General features: G+C 45.1%; 1 protein-coding gene across 6 annotated transcripts in view; it reads left to right on the forward strand.

Annotated features, from left to right (window-relative positions):
- Nucleotides 1-22,431, forward strand: part of SHANK2 (SH3 and multiple ankyrin repeat domains 2) — a 358,950-nt gene that overhangs the window by 179,587 nt on the left and 156,932 nt on the right. For all 6 annotated transcript variants that reach the window (XM_081163208.1, XM_081163210.1, XM_081163205.1 and 3 more), the window contains one exon: nucleotides 13,777-13,852. In XM_081163208.1, coding sequence (XP_081019334.1) covers nucleotides 13,777-13,852 — 76 coding nt within the window. The remainder of the gene's footprint in view (nucleotides 1-13,776; nucleotides 13,853-22,431) is intronic.

Consider the following 22,431-nt stretch of genomic DNA (forward strand, 5'->3'; position numbering starts at 1 on the left):
TCTATGAAATAGACTGGCATATGTGATTAGACTGAGAGAAACATAGACTATAACTAGAGCTCAAGAAGGTATTGTCAGCTTGGGCAATGGAGGAAAAAATAATAGGTCAAATGGACTTTGCTGGGAAAATTATAGGAAATGTGGAGGCACACGTGAAAGTGTGGTGAGATTGCACAAGAGCTAATTGGGAAAGGGGGTTAGATATGGCCTGCCACCATTCTGGTGTTTTGCTTTTAGGCAGAGCAAGCATATCTGAATCTGGTGTTGAATAGAAGCACTGTAGTGCTGTTCAGGAGTGGGATGTTTTTGGAAGGGACAGGTAAAGGTAAAGGGACCCCTGACCATTAGGTCCAGTCGTGACCGACTCTGGGGTTGCGGCGCTCATCTCGCTTTATTGGCCGAGGGAGCCAGCGTACAGCTTCCGGGTCATGTTGCCAGCATGACTAAGCCACTTCTGGCGAACCAGAGCAACGCACGGAAACGCTGATTACCTTCCCGCTGGAGCGGTACCTATTTATCTACTTGCACTGTGTTGCTTTCGAACTGCTAGGTTGGCAGGAGCAGGGACCGAGCAATGGGAGCTTACCCCATCATGGGGATTTGAACCGCCGCCCTTCTGATCAGCAAGTCCTAGGCTCTGTGGTTTAACCCACAGCGCCACCCGCGTCCCTCTTTGGAAGGGATAAGGAGGGATAAAACACAACTTTTCATTCCCATGCTCCTGAATCCTTAACATACTTTGTTATGAAGTGCTAAAATGCACATGTTTACCCTGTCCTTTGACACCTGAGATATATATTTTAGAACACTCTTGATTCTAATTCTGAAATAATTATTTCTAATATTGTATTTTAAAAATTTTGTAACCTGCCTTGAGAGCTGAGGGTGATGGGTAGGTAAGAAACTACAGTCATACCTCGGGTTGAATATGCTTCATGTTGAGCACGTTCGAGTTGCACTCCGCGGCAACCCGGAAGTAACGGAGCACATTACTTCCGGGTTTCGCCGCTTGCGCATGTGCAGACACTCAAAATGATGTCACGTGCATGTGCAGAAGCAGCGAAAAGCAACGCATGTGTGCACAGACGTGCCGTTGCTAGTTACGTTTGCTTCTGGATGCGAATGAGTCTCCAGAACGGATCCCGTTCGCATCCCGAGGTACCACTGTATATATTATGGGGTGAAGAGGTTTCTAGAGAATGTGAAGGGAGAAAAACAAGTTTTTACATCTTCTGACAATTCTCCATATGATGCAGGGAGCAGAGGAGGTTTTTTAAAAAATGCATGAGAAGCACCCTACCAGCCCCCTCTAGGATACTATAAGCCAGGGGAGGAGATAACAGGCCAACTTTGACAAATGGGTGGGATTGCCCACCTGGTGCCACAATTATGTTGGATGACCATTTTCGTTTGTCCATTTGTTTTGAACTCAGTTGTAAGCACTGACAATCTGCTGCATTAGTTTAACCTTCGGTTTGCTAGTAGAACTGAATTACTGTGTTGCAAAACGATGCATATCTAAAAAGTGTGTCACCAACATGAAAAGTGGAAAGCTCTGCCTTAAACACTTACCGTATTTTTCGCTCTATAGGACGCACTTTTCCCCCTCCAAAAATGAAGGGGAAATGTGTGTGGGTCCTATGGAGCAAATGCAGGCTCCTTGGCTTCAGCGATAGCAACGGGAAGCCTCGGAAGCGCAGAGGGAGCGCTCCCTCCATGCTCCGAAGGCTTTGCGTTGCTTTCGCTGAAGCCTGGAGAGCGAGAGGGGTCGGTGCACACCAACCCCTCTCGCTCCCCGGGCTTCAGGCAGCTATCCACAAGCCTTCAGGCAGCGGTGGGAGTTCCCCCCGTGCTCCGAAGGCTTGCGGGTAGCAGCCTGCAGCATGAAGCCCGGGGAGCGCAGTGCCAACTACCGCTGCGCTCCCCGGGCTTCAGGGAGCTATCCGCAAGCCTTCGGATAGCTGCCTCTCTGGCTGCAGAGGTTTCGCGCGGCTAAAGAGGAAGCCAAGACAGCCAGTGGGATGGAGTTAATTTTTTTCCCTTTATTCCCCCCCCTTAAAAACTAGGTGACCCTATAGTCCGGTGCGCCCTATGGAGCAAAAAATACGGTAAGTCAGGTGTGGGGAACCCTCAGGTGTTGCTGAACTACAACTCCTATCATCCCTGGCCTTGGCCATGCTCACTGATGGGAGTGGTAGTTAAGCCAGGCATAGGCAAACTCGGCCCCCAGATGTTTTGGGACTACAACTCCCATCATCCCTAGTTCACAGGTCGAGGATGATGGAAATTGTATTCTCAAAACATCTAGAGGTCCAAGTTTGCCTGTGCCTGCAGTTAAGCAGTATCCGGAGGGCCAGAGGTTTCCTACATCTGCCCTAATGAAAGGAATGTACTTCTTTTTCTCCATCAAATACCAGAGGAAGCACTCCTATGCCCTTGTACTAAAAATATATTGGATACTATAGCTCATCTATATTACGCTGAGATACAGTCAGTGACAATGAAATTGGGTTAACTAACAAAAATGACATCCTTTGCATCTCAGCTTTTTTATATTTAAATGGCTGTAATTCAGGGCTTGGAGATCTTTTAATGCAGATCAAAGAAGCAAACACCTCCTTTCTTGTAGTATACTAGTGGATTGAAAATAACCTCATGTTCTGGAGGAAATTAACATACAGTGTTACAGCCCTGGCAAAACAAGCATATTTGGCATTTGTGGGAGGAGAAAGGATTTGCATCTGAAGTGCTTTAACTCCTAACATGCACTCATCAAGGTTATTTTTATTATGGGCGTGTTAGAGACAGGGCAAGCAGAGTGGGTTTTCAAAGCTGCTAGAGCAGATTTTGTTTGGCGTCGAGCAACCAAAATGTAGAAACGATAGCTATTAGTAACACAGTACAGCTGGGCTGAATCATTCTTTTTCCTCTCTAATGGCATGCGTAATTGCTCTAGGTTTTCAGGCGTCCTTCACCCGCACTTATTTAGATTAGTGACTGATGCATTTCCATGGAAACCTTAAATAAAAGAGGGAGAAAAATCCAATGGTACAGTGTGAAACTAGAGGGATATGGAGTCTATTGCTGAGCATACAACTTGTATAAAACAACTTGCTTTAAGGTTGATGTTTTGATCTCTGAAGGTCCTTGTCATAGTCAGTATCAAGATGGATTTAAAAGTTTGAAGACGTTTTTCCTTCTTTCTAAAACAGCCTTTTTTTACTTGAAAGAATTCCTATATTCACAATAGGGCTGAAAAACTCAGTTCAAGTAACTTGAAACCTGGGAAATGTGGTTTTGTATGTTGATGGTGATGCAAATACACAACAAATGCAACTGAGATGGTTACATCTAGGTTAGAAATCATGGCTGAAAATTCAAGATTCAAGAAGAAAGTTCATTTTGGAGGTATTGTGTAACTTTGAAAAGTATAAGTGTATGTGTGTGTCTATGTGGTCTAAATGTGGAGAGGTGCTCTAAAAATTAGATGTAAAATTTCATAGTGATGTACACCTCTACTGTGTATGTTTCGTATATTATTGCATTCTAATGCCAACAGCCTTAAATTAATTTACTGTCAAGTAAGCATGTATAGGATAGGACTCATAGTTCTGTAACTATTTGGTATATTTGCTTCTAATCTAAAATAAAACTATAGAATATTTTATAGGTTTAAAAATACAAAAGGGTGTGTTTTCTTTTTTTAAAAAACTGAGGGTTTTTAGAGTTTTGCACATTTATGTTTAAAATTTTTGATATCACAATTTTGGAAAGAACTGTTAATATGTTGTTTGTGACTAGTTATGACAATCTGTTTTTGAGTGAAACATAGTTATCTAGGACACGTTAATCAACTCAGAGGTATAGGCAAGTATTCATGTTTGGTTTGTCACTTTTGAATAGATCTCAGTTGTCACATGGACCATTTTCTCCCCACCCCCAACCAGTGCTTATATTATTCACGTGAACCAATTTTTCTTTGTCTGATTTAACTTCAGAGTATTCTAGATTATAAAAGAGCAACAGTCTTACGATGTTTTTGGCTGATGAAAATCTAAAGGAAATAAATACAAAATGTGTTTGCATTTGTGACATAGTTCTATAATACTAGCAGGGTCTGAAAGTTTTTACTGAGTTTGAAGTTAACAAAAATTAGAAATCCTTGCATTGACAGCAATATATTGCACATCAGAATGTAGCTTCACAATCTTAGGAAACTACCATAATGATTGTTAAATATGCATTTATAACTAAGGATGCAATTCTATAGCACTTAACAGGCACTAAGCCTCAATGGAACTTAACTCTGAGTATATATAGGATTGCATTGTAAATGTGCAGTAAACTTTACATTTAATATACTTAATGGAAAAATTATTGAACACTAATCAGTTAAGTAGTAGCTATGTCATCATGTTAGCTATATCGTTCCTTTAAAGATTGCTTCAGACATCTTTTTTAGATTTTATACAAGGAGTGCAGCTTTGTGGCAGAATTGCTAATGAATTTTCTAATGTTAGCTTTCCTAAAACAAGTTGTTTGGTTAGCGTATGATACATATGATACATTTTTACTATTTTTTATACAGATCTTTACAGTTTTGTAATTATAAATTCATGTTAAAGAGGCTTTTCATTTTGAGAAAACTGCTGTTCATTTTTTTTTATCCCCAATATTATGGCAAATTCTTGAATGCATAGGTGACATTTTCATTGCCTCCTGCAGGCAGTAGTGTCTCATGCTGTATCTTATTTTGAAAATAAGAGTTTAGAAGGTATTTTGACATGTAGTATAGATTGTAAGTTTGTGCTTGGAGTGGTGATGAGGGGGAGGAGCCAGTGCATCTACTATTGTACTTTCTCTGATCCATGGCTTGAATATGCATTTCACAATAATTCATTTGAGGTGTTATAGATATGAGCCCCTTCCGATATTTCATATAACCAACCAAATACAGTCAGTGTAGTAAAATAATGGATTCCTCTGCTATTTTAAAGTATGATTAGTGGTAAAAATGAAATTTTGATTGTTGGTATCCTAATCAGACAGTAATCAGACATTTATTGCAAATTAAGCAATGAGGAAGAAGCTGTAAAATTAAAATTACAAATGTCAAATACCTGGTCCATACTCTGTTTTATATCTAAATAACAACCCTTCCTTGTTCTTTGCCCCTTTTATTTGCTTTTGTTTTTCTCACCAAAAGACAGGACTTGGGTATCTTGTCCACTTCAGCTGGACTGTTGTCAGTGGAATAATTAAAATGTTCACTTTGAGACATGTAGGATTTGGAGATAACAGGATGAATTGGCCATTCACTATGAAAGTATGACAGTTAGTAGTGTCATGGATGATATGTAAAAAATGAATGGATAGTGGGAGTTAACCTTGAATCTGAGGGCGCCATTCATTTTCATATCTGATAGATGGCATTATTCTTTTGTATATCAACATAAAAGTTAAGTGCCATATTCAGGCACAGTTCAGCGTGCTGAAAATAAAATAAGAGGCAGGTGTGTACCCCAAGGTATATATATTGAGGCGCACCTCTGACCCACCCTTCTCAAGTATGAGCGTTTTATTTGTAGAATAGTTCTTTTCTCTAAAGTAAGCAAAGTTTCATCTGGTTTTCCGCACCAAACTTTAGGGTGCTGAAAATTTCATTGTATGCAATAAATTGTTTCAGAAGCAGAGCTAATGTGAAAAATGCCAGTCAAAATAGATGCCTTCTAATGCAAATTCTCTTCTCCACCTTCTTGGGAGAAATCCTGATAGGACAGAATTCTTCTAATTAAACATTGTTATCCATATGATATCCAGAATCATATTCTCAGATGGACTGTGTGTGCTTGAGTCATATACTGCTTCCTTTGTGCAGTGCTGCGTGTGCCAGTGGCGTAGCGTGGGGGGTGCAGGGGGGGCCGGCTGCACCGGGCGCAACATCTGGGGGGGGCGCTCACACTCACAGCTCTCTGCCCCTACCTGGCTCACTCACTCTCTCTCACTGCAGTGCTGGCTGTGTGAATCCGATCCGAGCCTCTGGGTCGCCGCCCACTGTGGAGGGGGTGGGTGCCAGGCGTGCAGTGCGGAGAGAGAGCGAGGGACTATCTGGGGGAGGGACAGTGCAGCGGCCGCCCAGCGCAGCGCTGAGCGCGGGAGAGAACCACACCAAACCAGCCCAGGCAGCAGCAAGAAGAAGCTGGCAGCGGCGGCAGGTTAGGGGTTAGGGGGCGCAAATTACTTGCCTTGCCCCGGGTTAGGGGGCGCAAATTACTTGCCTTGCCCTGGGTTAGGGGGCGCAAATTACTTACCTTGCCCCGGGTGCTGACAACCCACACTACGCCGCTGGCGTGCGCACAGAGAATTGCTGGGTTTTCCAACATGTGAACTCACTCTGTGGTGGCGTTTCATTGTGCTATTTTGTTACATAACTCATACTGAATGCTACAGCCAGCCATGGTTTCCAGCACAATGAAAGCAGGTGTGATTCCATCTACATGCATTCTACATGCAGTTTGTATATATTTTCCTACATTAAAGCATGAACTTGTGAAATTCTAAGAGGACCTAAACATTCTCACTTAATGATCTTATGCCCCTGGATTTCTTTCTTTTTTTAATTGTAAACTTTCTGTATATATAAATAAAAATATTTTGACGACAACCCCCCCTGAAATTCTAATCACACATTCTAAAACTGATGGTCTATACTTGAAATACAAGAAATAGTTTATTTCCAAACCCATTATACAATGATATTGTCTTGGGAAGCAGTTAAATGAACTATAATAAGCTTTCCCAAACCTTTTAAAGCCACTCACTTTTTTTGAGTTGTTTTCATTTTACAGTGCCTGATTAATGTCAGCCTCTCAGCTGTTAATGTGTACAACAGTGACACATGCATTTTTATGGAACTATCAATTTAAACATAATTTAATGAGACAGACTAGATAATCTCAGATTATTTTAATCTCATAAATTTCATCTTGGTTTTCCCCAAAATTAAAACCTCTACAACCATAACAAATGGTAAAAATCACCTTTATCTCTTGCATAACACTAGTGTCTGCCATGATTAATTTTGTAGTTCTGCTGCCATTTCAAATAAGGTAAATGCCATTGTATCACTATCATGTCAGTGCTTCCTCTTATTGTGGGTTATTGAAAATTGGCAAAAGTTTCAAGAATAAAAAATTCCATACCTTATTTGTTATTTCTATTTTCAAACTTCCATTCCATTTGGCTGCATAACATTCATACTGCTCCATATGAAAGTTAAACAGAATAGAATATATTTTAGAGAATGGTCAAGATCCAATCTGTTGTGATCAAGCAGCTGTATGCAGAATAGGACTTCTTCCCCTCCTGCAGCCCCCTGTATCTTTCCCAGAGGGTTAAGGGTCCCTCTGGAGCAGACTATGAGGGCACAAGGAGGGCTGTCAGAGGGGGGGAGAGAAGTCCTGTTGCATAAATACCATTCCGCAAATGGGTAGGCATCACCGGAAGTTGTCCAATGCATTTTGCTTTCCATGGAAACTAATTTTTCAGACTGTTTTTTTCTTTTAGTGTTTTATGTCATTTTCTGCAGTAGCAAGTGTAATCTAATTTTAATATATTAATATAATTATGATTTTACTCTGTGGATAGTACAAGCCCCCTTTACTTAAGGCAACCAGTAAAAGAAAATAATTGTAAAAAATACATTATTAGAAGTCTCAAAATTCTACAGCTTATAAAATGCCACCTGACATATATGATCTACCTGATAAGGTAACAAATGCACCAAATTTCAAAGTGATTGTATAAAAATTGCCACAGGTACAAAATGGCGAAAGTTGACACACTGACCTCTTCTCCCTATTATTATTTTTTTAATAGGCGTATCATTTTGCTTTTCCATTTTATTGAAATCGATTGATGTATTTCATTCAGGCTTGTCAATGAAGGCACACTTTCTCTGGTTTGGCAAAATTTTGAGCAAAAGCTCAAAAGTTGTTAATGTTTCCTTGGCCCATTAAAGCTATAGGAACAATTGGTGGCAAAGGTATATGGTGCATGCTCAGAGAAAACATTATTGGGTTATCCCAAAGCACCAAGTGTTTTGTTCTGTACTCTGGATCTCTTGCTTCTCCTTCTCTCTCTCAAAATACAAAAACACCTTAAGCTTTTTATTTAAAATATTAGCTTTCCTTAAAAGGTGACTGGACACATAGTAAAGCAATGCCAGTGAAACCTTGACTCCCACCTTTCCCCAGGGACTTATGCAATAGTCACATGGCAAGCAGAGGGGAAGGGTGTGTCGCAGAATGACAGAGAGCAAATGAACTCATGTTAGATGTTAGAAAAGACATGTTAGTTTTGATATGTATGAAAACAGCAGTTTTTCCCAATTGATTGTGGGTAGGGTAGGGAGTCCAGTTCACATACAGTGTCCTGTCCCAGAAAATACTCTTGGCACCTTATAGATCAGATTAAGCTCTGACAGCAAGCGGCAGAATTTGTGTTTTCTTTTGATACTTCTTTTTTATTTTCTAATTGATATGTATAGATGCTACAATTTGCATCTATACATACCAATTAGCATAAGCAAAAGGGCTAGTGCTCCTCAGATTGATGCTGAAGTGATAATGCTTCCACTACGCCAGTACCTGCAGAGGGAACCATTGAGTGGATGGGATGTGCAATGCATATTCCTTTAATTACAGATGTGACAGTGTTGTGCGGTGGATAACATAAAATGAGCCTGTTGGATCAGGCTAATGGCCCATCTAATCCAGCAGCTTGTTCTCACTGTGGTCCACCAAATGCCTGCGGGAAACCTACAAGCAGGACCCAAGCAGAGAGCAATCACTCTGCCCTCCTGCAGTTTCTGGCAGTGGATATGGAGCCTAGGACCTACGTACCTACAAGACGGCCTCTCCTGTTATTCCCCACGGAGGACCTTAAGGTCCAAACATGACAACATTTTGGAGGTCCCAAGCCCCAAGGTGGTTAGATTGGTCTCAACTAGGGCCAGGGCCTTTTCAGTACTGGCCCCGACTTGGTGGAACACTCTGTCACAAGAGGGCCCTGCGGGACTTGACATCTTTCCGCAAGGCCTGCAAGACGCAGCTGTTCCTCCTGGCCTTTGGTTTGGACTCAGTCTGACCTTTATGTTTCCCTCCCCTTATGGTTTTGATCTATAGGCTACTTTTAAAATGAGGCTGCATTTTAAATTGCATTTTAACCTGTATTTTAAATTGTCCCCTGCCCCGCCCCCCATTATGTTTTTACTGTAATTTTACTGTTGTTGGCTGCTCTGAGCCCAGCTCTGACCAGGGAGGGTGGGGTATAAATAAAATATTATCATTATTATTTAGAGAATGGTCCTGGTGAGGGGCAGATGGGGGAGGCAGTCCAAATAGGTACCTAAATGAAATTGATGGTTATAAACTGTGCATTCTGATGTAGAAAGGGCAGTGAGATCTTCAAGCCACCAGGAGAGAGATGGTGGATGTTTGTCCTTCCACCCTTGCAGTATATGTCTCTTAGCTAGCAGAAGGACTCACATAACCCACTGTTGTTGCTGATATAATAAGTCTTACTGTTAATGTCATTTTACTAGGGCTTTGTGTTGTTGCTTTCATAGTTTGTTGCTACCATAGGTAAAGGTAAAGGGACCCCTGACCATTAGGTCCAGTCGTGGCCGACCCTGGGGCTGCGGCGCTCATCTCGATGGTGGCCGAGGGAGCCGGCATACAGCTTCTGGGTCATGTGGCCAGCATGACTAAGCCACTTCTGGCGAATCAGAGCAGCGCACGGAAACACCGTTTACCTTGCACTTTGACGTGCTTTCAAACTGCTAGGTTGGCAGGAGCAGGGACCGAGCAACGGGAGCTCACCCCGTCACGGGGGTTCGAACCGCCAACCTTATGATTGGCAAGTCCTAGGCTCTGTGGTTTAACCCACAGTGCCACCCATGTCCTTTTGTTACCATAGGAACTATTATTTATTAGCTGTTTTTGTTACATTTGCAAATAAAAAAAATAAACCTTTATGTATTACTATATTTTAAAGCATAGTTTGTAGTTAGTTTGTAGTGATACATACATACATGTACTGTATGCATGTATGCATGTAAAAGCCGAATTTTAAAATTCAAATCTAAAGGCAGCACTCTCCTCCATCCCAACAACCAAATAAGGACTAAGCATGTCCAGTAGCCACAGAAAGTTGAAAGCGGTGGGAGTATGTTAACCCACCAGTTGTACATTACATTTGGCACCCCATAATCCTCTTTCCCACTCAATGAAAATACATCTATTTTATTTTTAGCTCACAGTTTCTTGTTCAAAAATATTCTATAAATCATCTTCTGCTGTTACACAGTTTCTTCTCAAGTACTTGTTTGTGTGATATCCTGATATGAGGGGTTATGCAGAGTGCTATATACATGCTAACTGGGAGATGAGAAGTCTTTTATTCCAAAATGTGTACAATACAGAAGTAACCAAGTGTGCCTGTGCCATAGTATACCCACTGAATTCAATTAAAACACAGAACGTCCTCCTCACCTTTGGCAATCTTATTATTCTGCTTCCTGCTTCAGAAATATGTAAAGTGTATGTAGCATTCTTCCACTAAACATTGCCCACAACTCTGGCAACACTGACAACATATCCAATCAAAGATCAGACCACAGTAGTTTCCTTGGTGACTAGCATACAGCTGTTGAAATGGACTGCAGTGCAAACGCTAGAAAGGGGAAAAGCAAATAAGAAAACAAACCCCTCCCCAACTCTCCTTATTTTCTCAAGTAAATTACTTCAAGACAATCTACAGATATCAATGTTAGTGGTAGCCTTGGGTGTCAATTGCTATGCTTAATATTTTCTATAACTATTACATCTCAGAAGTTGCTCATTGAACTATTCCAACTTTAGGATTAACAAGAGTTCAAAATTTAAGAACGGGAGCAAATACAGCAGTACATTTTTAGCTATATAATTAAGGTATCTTTTGAAGATGTAAATCTGGTTTCCTTTCAAGTTGAAAATATGTTTTCCCTAAAGGAATGGCATGCTCTTGTCTGTGTTTTAACAATAATTTCTCTGAAATCTGCTTACGTTGGAACAAGGAACAGCAGAATGTTGTGTACTTGCTATAAGAGTAGAAAACAAGGGGGGGGGATTTGTGAATCACATTGTGGGTCAGCTGCTTAACACATCATGTGACATCAGACTGGATAAATTGGAGTGAGGTGGGGGTGGGGAAAGGATTATGGTAATGTAATTACATGTCTGACATCAATTTTTTAAAAAACCTACTAGGCTGACAATTCCACAATCTGGCTCAATTTCCCCAGACTCCTGGAAGACAATGGAAATGGGATGATCCAGGATTTTAGTGTAGCTATAATTAAACAACAGCATGCCCTTTCCCTCTACCAAAAAATTCAGACAAATTGAAACTCACAAAATGTAGGAGCAGATGGGGGTGGGCAGGGAGGGGAGAGGAATTTTCATTGTGCAGGCGGAAGTCCTTACATTACACAAATGGGAAAACTATATTGGATATATCCCGAAGACAGGAGTTTATGCTTTTTCTAATTTTGGTTTTATTTCCTGTAAAGATGTGGTTCTTGATTTGTTTTGTTTTCACTCTTTAAGTACTTTTAAAAATGTGATTGTACTTGTGCTGGATGAGAATTTTATTAACCCTTTTCCATTGAGGCATTTTTGCTAACAGACTTTTGGAGTCAGTTATCTGAACAAATGCCCCAGATTACTCATCAATATAGATTATCAACCCCCACTTTAGTGATTCTAAATAGCTGGTATGGTCAAAATATAAAATGCAAGCATAAATAAATAACTGCTAATCTGCTGATGACAAGACTGTCACACACTTTTGGAAGTACTTGGAAGAAACCAAGGCAGGAATTTGGAATGGGGAAAAAGAGCATGGCTACCAGTTATCTCAGAAACGCTAACCCAAAAAGTCCATTTTGACAGAGAACTGACAAAAAAGAGCACATTTTATCCAGTTTTGTTTAATTTTATTAAATACGTAAATGAGAGAACGGTGGCCCCAAATGCACCAGCAAGATACGCAAGCTTGTGGAATTCTTCACATGAGGGAGACTTGATATCTGAATTCAGTGAAACGGTATCTCTGGAACTCTATCCTGCATCTTCATGCTCCTGTGAAAAGAGACGGAATAATTAGAACAGGCAACGATCATTGTTTAATTTTTCTTTGACTTAACTGTGTTGCGATTTTTGAGTTTCTCCCATGTCTTTGTCATGATTTTTTAATGCTGCCCTTTTCCAAAACCCTTAATAAGAAATTATATTTAAAAATATCACACAGCTTCTGAAGTTGCTTTCCATTTTAAGAGAGTTCCCTTATTTCCGTCCCTGCCCCCCTTCATTATCTCTTTGAATTTCCATTTAATGAGAGAGATTGGAAGTACTATGTGCTATGAGTCCAAGAGCTATGTACTATTGTCTCATCCTTTTGATTCTATGAGTCGCTGTCCCCTCCCCTCCCCTCCCCCTGCTTATAATATACAGTATCCTGCAAATGCATTTAAAGGAAGTTTGAAATGAACACTGTGGAATGCTTGCTTTATACATGTTAGGTAGCTGAGCAGTACTGCTTCTAACTACATGTTGCGTTTGCTCCCACCCACTTTCAGTACGATAATAGAAGGGTGAGATCATACCTTAGAAATTACTTTGCTGCTGCAACCGATTCCTCCAAAGAGTCAAATAATAATTTTAGAGTTTACAGGTTTTGTCAGAGTGAATATGGTGAGTGAGTGGGATTTCACCTTAAAGACTGGCCATTATGTGACTCCACACTTTAAAACAAGTGATGGCAAACTCCACTGGACTCAGCTGAGAATTAGCCTGATACTTATGAGCTTTCTTCAAGACCTTTCAGGGGAAAAGCTTGCCTCCCCTGGGAGATCTCTCCTCACTCATATTGTTGGCACGTGTACCGGCATGTGATGTGCATAACCATGTTGCCTTATCACTTTCACACAGCTCCTAAAACTTCCTTCCATCATTTTATTTTTTGCGGGGGAGGGCATGGACTCTAATTGGAACTCACACATAGCTGTGCAAAAGCCTTCAAAGCTGTGTTTTAAAGCTATCCCTGAAGGACAGGGAAGCTCCTGAGCAAAGGAATTGTGCCTCCCCAAACTAAGGTAACACTTAGACTCAGACATACAGTTCTGTAAATCCTCCACCTAGTCCATAAGAGGCCATATCTCTGCTTTAAGGAGTCATATGGGGTGAGGGAATGCTAAAGTGGACCCCCTTTGTACAGCGAACTCCATTGAGCCTTAAAAACCAACCTTTGGGCTTTTGCCTTGACTGTGGTGAATGTTCAGGCCATGCAGAAGCCGTGAGTAGTGCACTCTTGGGTCAAAAATTCAAGGATATTTTACAATAATGCTCCGTTTCATGTGTTATGGCATGTCTCTCAGACATGAATTAATTTACTGCATATTTAATTTTTAAGTATGATTTGGAATTTCTTTTTATACGTTTCTGTATAAATATTTATAAAAACAAGTAAGTGTAGTATTTGTAGGAGCCTAAATTAATAAAAGTAAATATTGGGACAACAGCACTGATAAGAGGCAGCAGTCTCTCCCTCCAGTCCCTACCCCCATAAAAAGAAAAAAAAAGTTTAATGGTAATTTATGAAACAAGAGAGCACGTGATTATTTCTCTTGACAATCGAAAGTTTTTATTAAGTATATTCTTTCTTCATTTTGAACAGAAACTCGAGCAGACAGAACAAAGAAATTGTTTAGACACTATACTGTTGGATCATATGACAGCTTTGATGCTTCAAGGTAAGAGATTGCATTTTTTTTCCATACTTGAAATATTTTGTAAGTGTTGGCTTGGTGTTCTGAGTTCAAAAAGGTGTGAGCACCCTCAACTTCCCTTCTGTCTCAAAGCTATTTTTGTTCTATCATGCCTTTCACTAGAACAGAGAGCAGCCAAACACCTTTTGAAAGAAAACAAAGATTTATCCCAGTATGTACTCTAAATTGTCTTGTTTGGTTGAACCAAGGCACTTGTGTCATCAAGGCACTCTCTTCCCTCACCAGGGCACTAATAGCTTGAGGACTTGTGGGGCACACTATTGTCATTTCTAGTTGTAAGGTCTGGGGAATATCTTTGGGTGGTCTCTTACTCATGACCGTTGGATGTTTAAGAAAGTTGCTCCTCTCTAGGAATCCATATGAGGAACAAAAATACAGACCCTACAGTTCTACTCCCATTGTTTCGCCTTTCATCTCAAGATGCTTCCCTTTTTGTTTTTTCTCTTCTGTCAGTTCCCCTTTTTGGATTTGCATCCTAATGCCAATTGAAATAATTCAATTTCAACAGCAGAATATGCTTCTTTTGCTGGCATTCTATCAATCTTAGCCTAAGAGGCCCCATTGATTAGTCCCTATTACTTCACATGTGTTTTTTTGGGTTGCAGCAACCACATAATAATAGAAGCAAGAGAAGGTGCTTCAGATTCTGCAACTTGAGTGACACACATGTATTTGAGTAAATTAAATTGAAATTAATAGTGATTGTTTGACAAATTGTAATTTAGCTGAAGTTGCTACTATATGTATTTAGTTGGAGCACAGGACATGCATGTGGCTTATTGCATAATGCAGGCTGAACAAAGCATTTCTTGTCACCTTTTCCTTCAGTGGGTTTTTATTGTACTATAATTGTAGATTTATTTGATTTCCCCCTCCTGAAATTGCAGTACAGTAGTGCCCCGCAAGACGAATGCCTCGCAAGACAAAAAACTCGCTAGACGAAAGGTTTTTTCGTCCGCGATTTGCCTCGCAAGACGAATTCCCCTATGGGCTTGCTTCGCAAGACGAAAGCCCATAGGGAAATCTCCGGGGACCTCTTTTAAATGCTAGCGGTGGGGAGCAAAGCCTTTCCCCCCCCCTCCGGCCTTCAGAAGAGGTCCAGGAAGGCTGGCGGGGGCCAAAAGGCTTTGCTCCCCAGCGCCAGCATTTTAAAAGCAGTCCGGCATAGCAGGGAAGCGCTTCCTGCTATCCCGGACGGCTTTTGAAGGCAGGAGAGATCCGCGAAGCCTGGGCGCGCTGCGCGCAGGCTTCGGCATGCCGGCAAGTCTCCGCCAGCAGCGGCAGAGCTGCCGCTGCTGGCAGAGAGATCCGCGAAGCCTGGGCGCGCTGCGCGCAGGCTTCGGCATGCCGGCAAGTCTCCACCAGCAGCGGCAACGCTGCCGCTGCTGGGGGAGAGATCTGCGAAGCCTGGGCGCGCTGCGCGCAGGCTTCTGCATGCCGGCAAGTCTCCGCCAGCAGCGGCAACGCTGCCGCTGCTGGGGGAGAGATCTGCGAAGCCTGGGCATGCCGGCAAGTCTCCGCCAGCAGCGGCAACGCTGCCGCTGCTGGGGGAGAGATCTGGGAGGCCTGGGCGCGCTGCGCGCAGGCTTCGGCATGCCGGCAAGTCTCCGCCAGCAGCGGCAACGCTGCCGCTGCTGGGGGAGAGATCTGCGAAGCCTGGGCATGCCGGCAAGTCTCCGCCAGCAGCGGCAACGCTGCCGCTGCTGGGGGAGAGATCTGCGAGGCCTGGGCGCGCTGCGCGCAGGCTTCGGCATGCCGGCAAGTCTCCGCCAGCAGCGGCAACGCTGCCGCTGCTGGGGGAGAGATCTGCGAAGCCTGGGCATGCCGGCAAGTCTCCGCCAGCAGCGGCAACGCTGCCGCTGCTGGGGGAGAGATCTGCGAGGCCTGGGCGCGCTGCGCGCAGGCTTCGGCATGCCGGCAAGTCTCCGCCAGCAGCGGCAACGCTGCCGCTGCTGGGGGAGAGATCTGCGAAGCCTGGGCATGCCGGCAAGTCTCCGCCAGCAGCGGCAACGCTGCCGCTGCTGGGGGAGAGATCTGCGAAGCCTGGGCATGCCGGCAAGTCTCCGCCAGCAGCGGCAACGCTGCCGCTGCTGGGGGAGAGATCTGCGAGGCCTGGGCGCGCTGCGCGCAGGCTTCGGCATGCCGGCAAGTCTCCGCCAGCAGCGGCAACGCTGCCGCTGCTGGGGGAGAGATCTGCGAGGCCTGGGCGCGCTGCGCGCAGGCTTCGGCATGCCGGCAAGTCTCCGCCAGCAGCGGCAACGCTGCCGCTGCTGGGGGAGAGATCTGCGAAGCCTGGGCATGCCGGCAAGTCTCCGCCAGCAGCGGCAACGCTGCCGCTGCTGGGGGAGAGATCTGCGAAGCCTGGGCATGCCGGCAAGTCTCCGCCAGCAGCGGCAACGCTGCCGCTGCTGGGGGAGAGATCTGCGAAGCCTGGGCATGCCGGCAAGTCTCCGCCAGCAGCGGCAACGCTGCCGCTGCTGGGGGAGAGATCTGCGAGGCCTGGGCGCGCTGCGCGCAGGCTTCGGCATGCCGGCAAGTCTCCGCCAGCAGCGGCAACGCTGCCGCTGCTGGGGGAGAGATCTGCGAAGCCTGGGCATGCCGGCAAGTCTCCGCCAGCAGCGGCAACGCTGCCGCTGCTGGGGGAGAGATCTGCGAAGCCTGGGCATGCCGGCAAGTCTCCGCCAGCAGCGGCAACGCTGCCGCTGCTGGGGGAGAGATCTGCGAGGCCTGGGCGCGCTGCGCGCAGGCTTCGGCATGCCGGCAAGTCTCCGCCAGCAGCGGCAACGCTGCCGCTGCTGGGGGAGAGATCTGCGAGGCCTGGGCGCGCTGCGCGCAGGCTTCGGCATGCCGGCAAGTCTCCGCCAGCAGCGGCAACGCTGCCGCTGCTGGGGGAGAGATCTGCGAAGCCTGGGCATGCCGGCAAGTCTCCGCCAGCAGCGGCAACGCTGCCGCTGCTGGGGGAGAGATCTGCGAAGCCTGGGCATGCCGGCAAGTCTCCGCCAGCAGCGGCAACGCTGCCGCTGCTGGGGGAGAGATCTGCGAAGCCTGGGCATGCCGGCAAGTCTCCGCCAGCAGCGGCAACGCTGCCGCTGCTGGGGGAGAGATCTGCGAGGCCTGGGCGCGCTGCGCGCAGGCTTCGGCATGCCGGCAAGTCTCCGCCAGCAGCGGCAACGCTGCCGCTGCTGGGGGAGAGATCTGCGAGGCCTGGGCGCCCTGCTGCCCCACCTGGCCCCGCCGCCCCACTTCGGAAAGGTGTTCCGAAGTGGGGCGCGGGGGCGGGGACACCTGGCCCCGCTGCCCCACTTCAGAAAGCTGTTCCGAAGTGGGGCGGGGGGGCAGGGACACCTGGCCCCGCCGCCCCACTTTGGAAAGGTGTTCCGAAGTGGGGCGCGGGGGCGGGGACACCTGGCCCCGCCGCCCCACTTCAGAAAGCTGTTCCGAAGTGGGGCGGGGGGGGCAGGGACACCTGGCCCCGCCGCCCCACTTTGGAAAGGTGTTCCGAAGTGGGGCGCGGGGGCGGGGACACCTGGCCCCGCCGCCCCACTTCAGAAAGCTGTTCCGAAGTGGGGCGGGGGGGGGCAGGGACACCTTCTGAAGGCGGGCAGGGGGCGAAAGTCTTTGTCCCCCCTGCCTGCCTTCCCAGGGGCTTTTAAATCGCCCCGGACAGCGGAGAAGTCCTCCGCTGTCCGGAGCGATTTTAAAATGCCGCCCGCCAGCATTTTAAGATCGCCCCGCACAGCGGAGAAGTCCTCCGCTGTCCCAGGGTTTTTTAAAATGCTGGGGGTGGGAAGAAAAGCCCTTGTCCCCCCCCCCAGCCTTCAGAAGAGGTCCGGGGACAGACTGTCCCCGGACCTGGCCTGAAGGTGGTTTCCCTAGGAACGCATTAATTGATTTTCAATGCATTCCTATGGGAAACCGTGCATCGCAAGACGAAAAACCCGCAAGACGAAGAGAATTGCGGAACGAATTAATTTCGTCTTGCGAGGCACCACTGTATACAGTCATACCTCGAAAGCTGAACGGAATCCATTCTGGAAGTCTGTTTGACTTCCAAAATGTTCGGAAACCAAGGTGCAGCTTCCAATTGGGTCCCGATTGCGCAGACACGCCAGAAACAATAGCGGAAGCTGTGCTGGACGTTGGGCTTCCAAAAAAAGGTTGAAAACCGGAGAACTCACTTCCAGTTTTCGATCGTTTGGGAGCCAGAACGTTCGACTCCCAAGGTGTTCAGGAGCTGAGATACGACTGTACACACATTTTTATAAATAAATATATTAACAGCAACATTTGCACATAGAAGCAAACACTTTAAGACAGTGTTTTCAAAAGCAGACTGTGAAGGCTTTCATGAAACTGGGACTGTGGGCAACTCTGGCAGAAAATAGCAACAAATACATGCACATGGAAACATTTTGAATTGGCTAACGCCAGCTTAGAAGGAGTCGTTGTGTGGAAACACCTCAAGGCTATCAGCTGATTGCATTGGCGGGGGTGCAGACACAACAAAATATTATGCATTATGAAAGGAATGTAAAACAATACAAATGCTGCTGGGTGTCTAGATATACTAAGTGTTTGATCATGTCATTGCATGTAATTTTGGCCACCTCCATCTAGGAAGAGAGACAACAGAAATGGAAAAAATATGCTGAGGGAAAGAGGCAGAAATGTTCAAATATATTGAAAGCCAAGGAAAAGCTTGTCAGGGTAAAATTTCCTATCTTAGAGAAGAGATCCAGATGTCAAAACTAATACAGGCAGCTTTTGCATAATATAATGTTTTCAACAACCTGGATTCTTTTAAGACAATGGCAGGTTTATGCTTCATTGTTACCATTTGTAGTAACAAATCCCTGGGAGCTAGTTATAATTTGCTGCTACCTGGAACTGTTAACTGTGTATTGGAGGGACAGTTTGGACCTATAATATTCCCTCAGATATTTCCAGGCATCACTAAGTTATTACAATCACTGTTTTGAGCTATCAAAACTGCACTATAAAGATCTGGTAATAATAGAAATTCCATGCAGAGCAAATGTGCAGTGTCTGGATTTCAGCCAGTTTATTCACGTACCAATCACCTTATCTGTGGTGCTTCTTAATGTTTGAAAAGAGATACACATTACAATCTGTGATAGGTCTGTGTGACTACTTGAGCAGTCAATTTACCAGCCCCAAAGTGGTGAACTTTTATGTGTGGCAAAACAAGTTACCTAGGGGAGTTTCCTAATTGGCAATTTTAGCATTTGGAAGGGGGACTAGAGGGATGATGTTGTTCACAGGCTGTTGGCGTCACCCAAATTTGCTCTCTGACTAGTAGCTGTTGCCTAAAAAGAGCACACAATTCTGCATTTTATTTGATTTCTTCAAAAATGCACTTGGTGTGCAAACAAAATGTGACACAGGAAGTTGGGAAGCCAATGTTATAAGGCTTTGTTGTTAATTGTCTAGAATCTTGGGGAATAAATTGTACTATATTTCTATTTGAACCCGAGGACCTGTGAATAAGTCATACAGTTTTCTGCTCTTGTTTCCTTAGAGAGATTGTCTCATGTTTCTTTCTAAGTCTTGTCCTTTTTTTTCCCTTGCATATTATGTTTCTCTTTCCACAGGCTGTTTTGGATAGTTAGTACTTTTGCACATTTTAAAATTAAGGCAATTGAAAAATTGTACAATTGGTATTCCAATGACTGCAGAGAGTTGTACAGCCACTGCTGTTTTTTATAAGATGAGATAATTTAAGGCCTGGTGGAGCATAGAAACTGTCAGTTCTTTGAAACTAAGTTGGGAGGAAGTGTTTTAGTGCTGTTCTATTGTTGGGCTGTATGGAGACCCTGCTCAGTTATAAGGGCAATGCAAAAGACCTTCTTCAACAGAGGCCTGATGCTCAAGAGAGGTGCAATGCTCAGAACTAGGGTGCTATACAGTTCTGCTATTGACAGCTTGGTAAAGGATTTCAATACTTTATGCTGTTTTTCTTTGGCCAGAAGGGGGCAGAGAAAGGACAGTGTATCTTGTGACATGATTGGAGTGGATTGCTAGGACAGGAAGGTGGGAAACATGTAGGGAATTGTACTCACATTTGCCACTGGTGTCATCTTAGGTTGTGTTCACACTCCCGATTACTATGGATTCACTGCATTTCCAGTGCTGGGCTTTTATGCAGTGTTTACACAATGTTATCCAAAATGCATATGTACCTTGCACTTGGTTATAAAATACTACAGTTTGATGCATTGTTTCTCAAACCAGCTTCACACTGATTGGAGTTCTTAAGCCGTTCCTAATTTGTCTCTAGCCAAGGTGTGAATATTTTTGCATAGGGTAAAAACATATCCATCTCATCAACAACACCTGGTGTGTACACAACCAGAAACCTTTTGAATCTGATGTGAACATCACTTGGTATCATCTTTGTCATTAAATTGTGTCAAAGTGGCTGGGGGGGGGGGAATGATGCTTTTGTAACACTGTGGTTGACTGGTTGGATGGGTGACAAAAGATGGGAAAAAATGAGTGTGCTACACACCATTTCCAAAAGCAGTTCAAAAATGAGTAATGATGAGCTGGCCTGTCTGTAAGTAAAACCACCCCTTCCATGTAATCAAGATTTCACCCATCCTTTTTCCATGTTACCTGGTAGTTTATACAAAAACCAAATGAGATATTGACAAATATCAGTATCTCCTGCCTGGTTAGAAACAACTTTTTCAGAAGTAGATTCTCATTAAGCAGAGAGTGGATGGTAGTGGGTCCAATCATAGCTTTGCTACAAAATTTGGAATTTCACAGCTTCCACTAATTTACCATTTGTACACACCTCATCATTTGGCAGTCCTCTGAGCATGCATATTACTGTAATGAAGAATATGACTGTAATGAAGCATTCTCAATTATGCTTGGATCAGTCTCAGCCTGGGGTACCTGAGGATGTGGACAGAAAGATGTGACTCGTTCATCCTGAAGACAATCTAGGTGAATGTCTAACTGAATCTGTGATGGGATGATGAGCTGCTTGTGCATAAAATCGTAGTCCCTCAGAGTTTGTTCAAGTCCACAAACCTCTGTCTGTGACGGAGCCCCTCAGACATGGCTCCTCTAGTCACTAGCAGATTCCGACAGTGGCTGCTTTCGGAATCGCTTCCAACATAAAAGCTCCTTAACGGAAACACGTCTTCTGGACTCACGGCGTGACAGTTTCCGGCGAGGAGTGGGTCTCCCTATGAAACCTCCCCACTGTCCAGAAACCTCCCCACTGTTCTCGCTGGACGTGTCCCTGAGCCCTCCCTCTTGCTCGCTTTCCCTCAGAGACCCACCTCTCCCCCTGCTGGTTCCTGCTTCCGCTGCTGGGTCTCTCCCAACCTCCGTGAGCCCTTCCACCACCTGTCCCTCCGATGGCAGTTCCCTGACATCCATCTCCCCTCCAGGGCCCCCATCACCCCCTGCCGTTCCTTCTCCTCTGGGCGGTGAGGAGGTAAAACCCCGAAAAGAATCCTCTTCATCTTCAGACGTCTCGAACATTTCCCTCCATCGGTTGCCGTTCCGGGTCGCTGAATCCTCCTCCTCCTCGGAATCTGTGAACCCCTCCAACTCCTCTTCTTCGTCGGTGGTGGCAAAGTATTCCCTCCGGAACCTCGCTACAGGCTGAGGTTTACGTGGGAACCTCTGATGAAAAGTTTCTATTAAGACCTCGTCATTGACATCCTCTGCCATGACCCAGGTGTTTTCCAACTCCGGTTCCCCTTCCCACATTACCAAATACTCCACTTGATCTCCCTTCCACCTGGAATCGAGGATCTCCGCCACATGGCTGCTGTGTTCCCTTTCCTCCATTGCTGGTCCCCGGGTGAACCTCCCTTCTCTGTCCCCTTTATACGGTGACAGCAACGACCTGTGGAAAACTGGGTGCAGCTTCATGTGGTTCGGTAACCGGAGTCTGAAAGCCACTGGGTTGACCTGTTGCGTGACTTCAAATGGGCCCAATCTTTTGGGTCTTAACTTCTTACAACCCCCTTTGAATGGTAACCCTTGGGTTGACAGCCACACCTGGTCCCCCACCCTAATGGTTTCACCTTCCCTTCTGTTTTTGTCTGCCTGCCTCTTATACTCCTCCTTGGCCCTGTCTAAGTTGAGTTGGAGCTGACGATGGATCGCTTCCATTTCTTCTACAAACTGTTCGGCAGCCGGGACGCTCCATCTCTCCCCTCCCCCCCCGGGAAAGCCCTGGGATGGCACCCGTAATTAGCCAAAAAGGGGCTCATCCCTGTGGACACGTTCTCCGCATTGTTGTAGGCAAATTCCGCCAACGCCAGCTTCTCCACCCAATCATTCTCTCTGTCATTGACATAACACCTCAGATATTGCTGGAGGATGCCATTGGCCCTTTCCGCCTGCCCGTTGGTTTCAGGATGCCGGGCAGTCGAAAAACTGACCTCTACATGCAGTAAGCTCATGAGCTTCCTCCAGAACCTGGAAGTAAATTGTTTTCCTCGGTCTGAAACCACCCTCAAGGGGGCGCCATGCAACCTAAAAACATTTTCTAC

This window comes from Podarcis bocagei (assembly GCF_964188305.1).
Source record: "Podarcis bocagei genome assembly, chromosome: 1".
Classification (NCBI taxonomy): domain Eukaryota; kingdom Metazoa; phylum Chordata; class Lepidosauria; order Squamata; family Lacertidae; genus Podarcis; species Podarcis bocagei.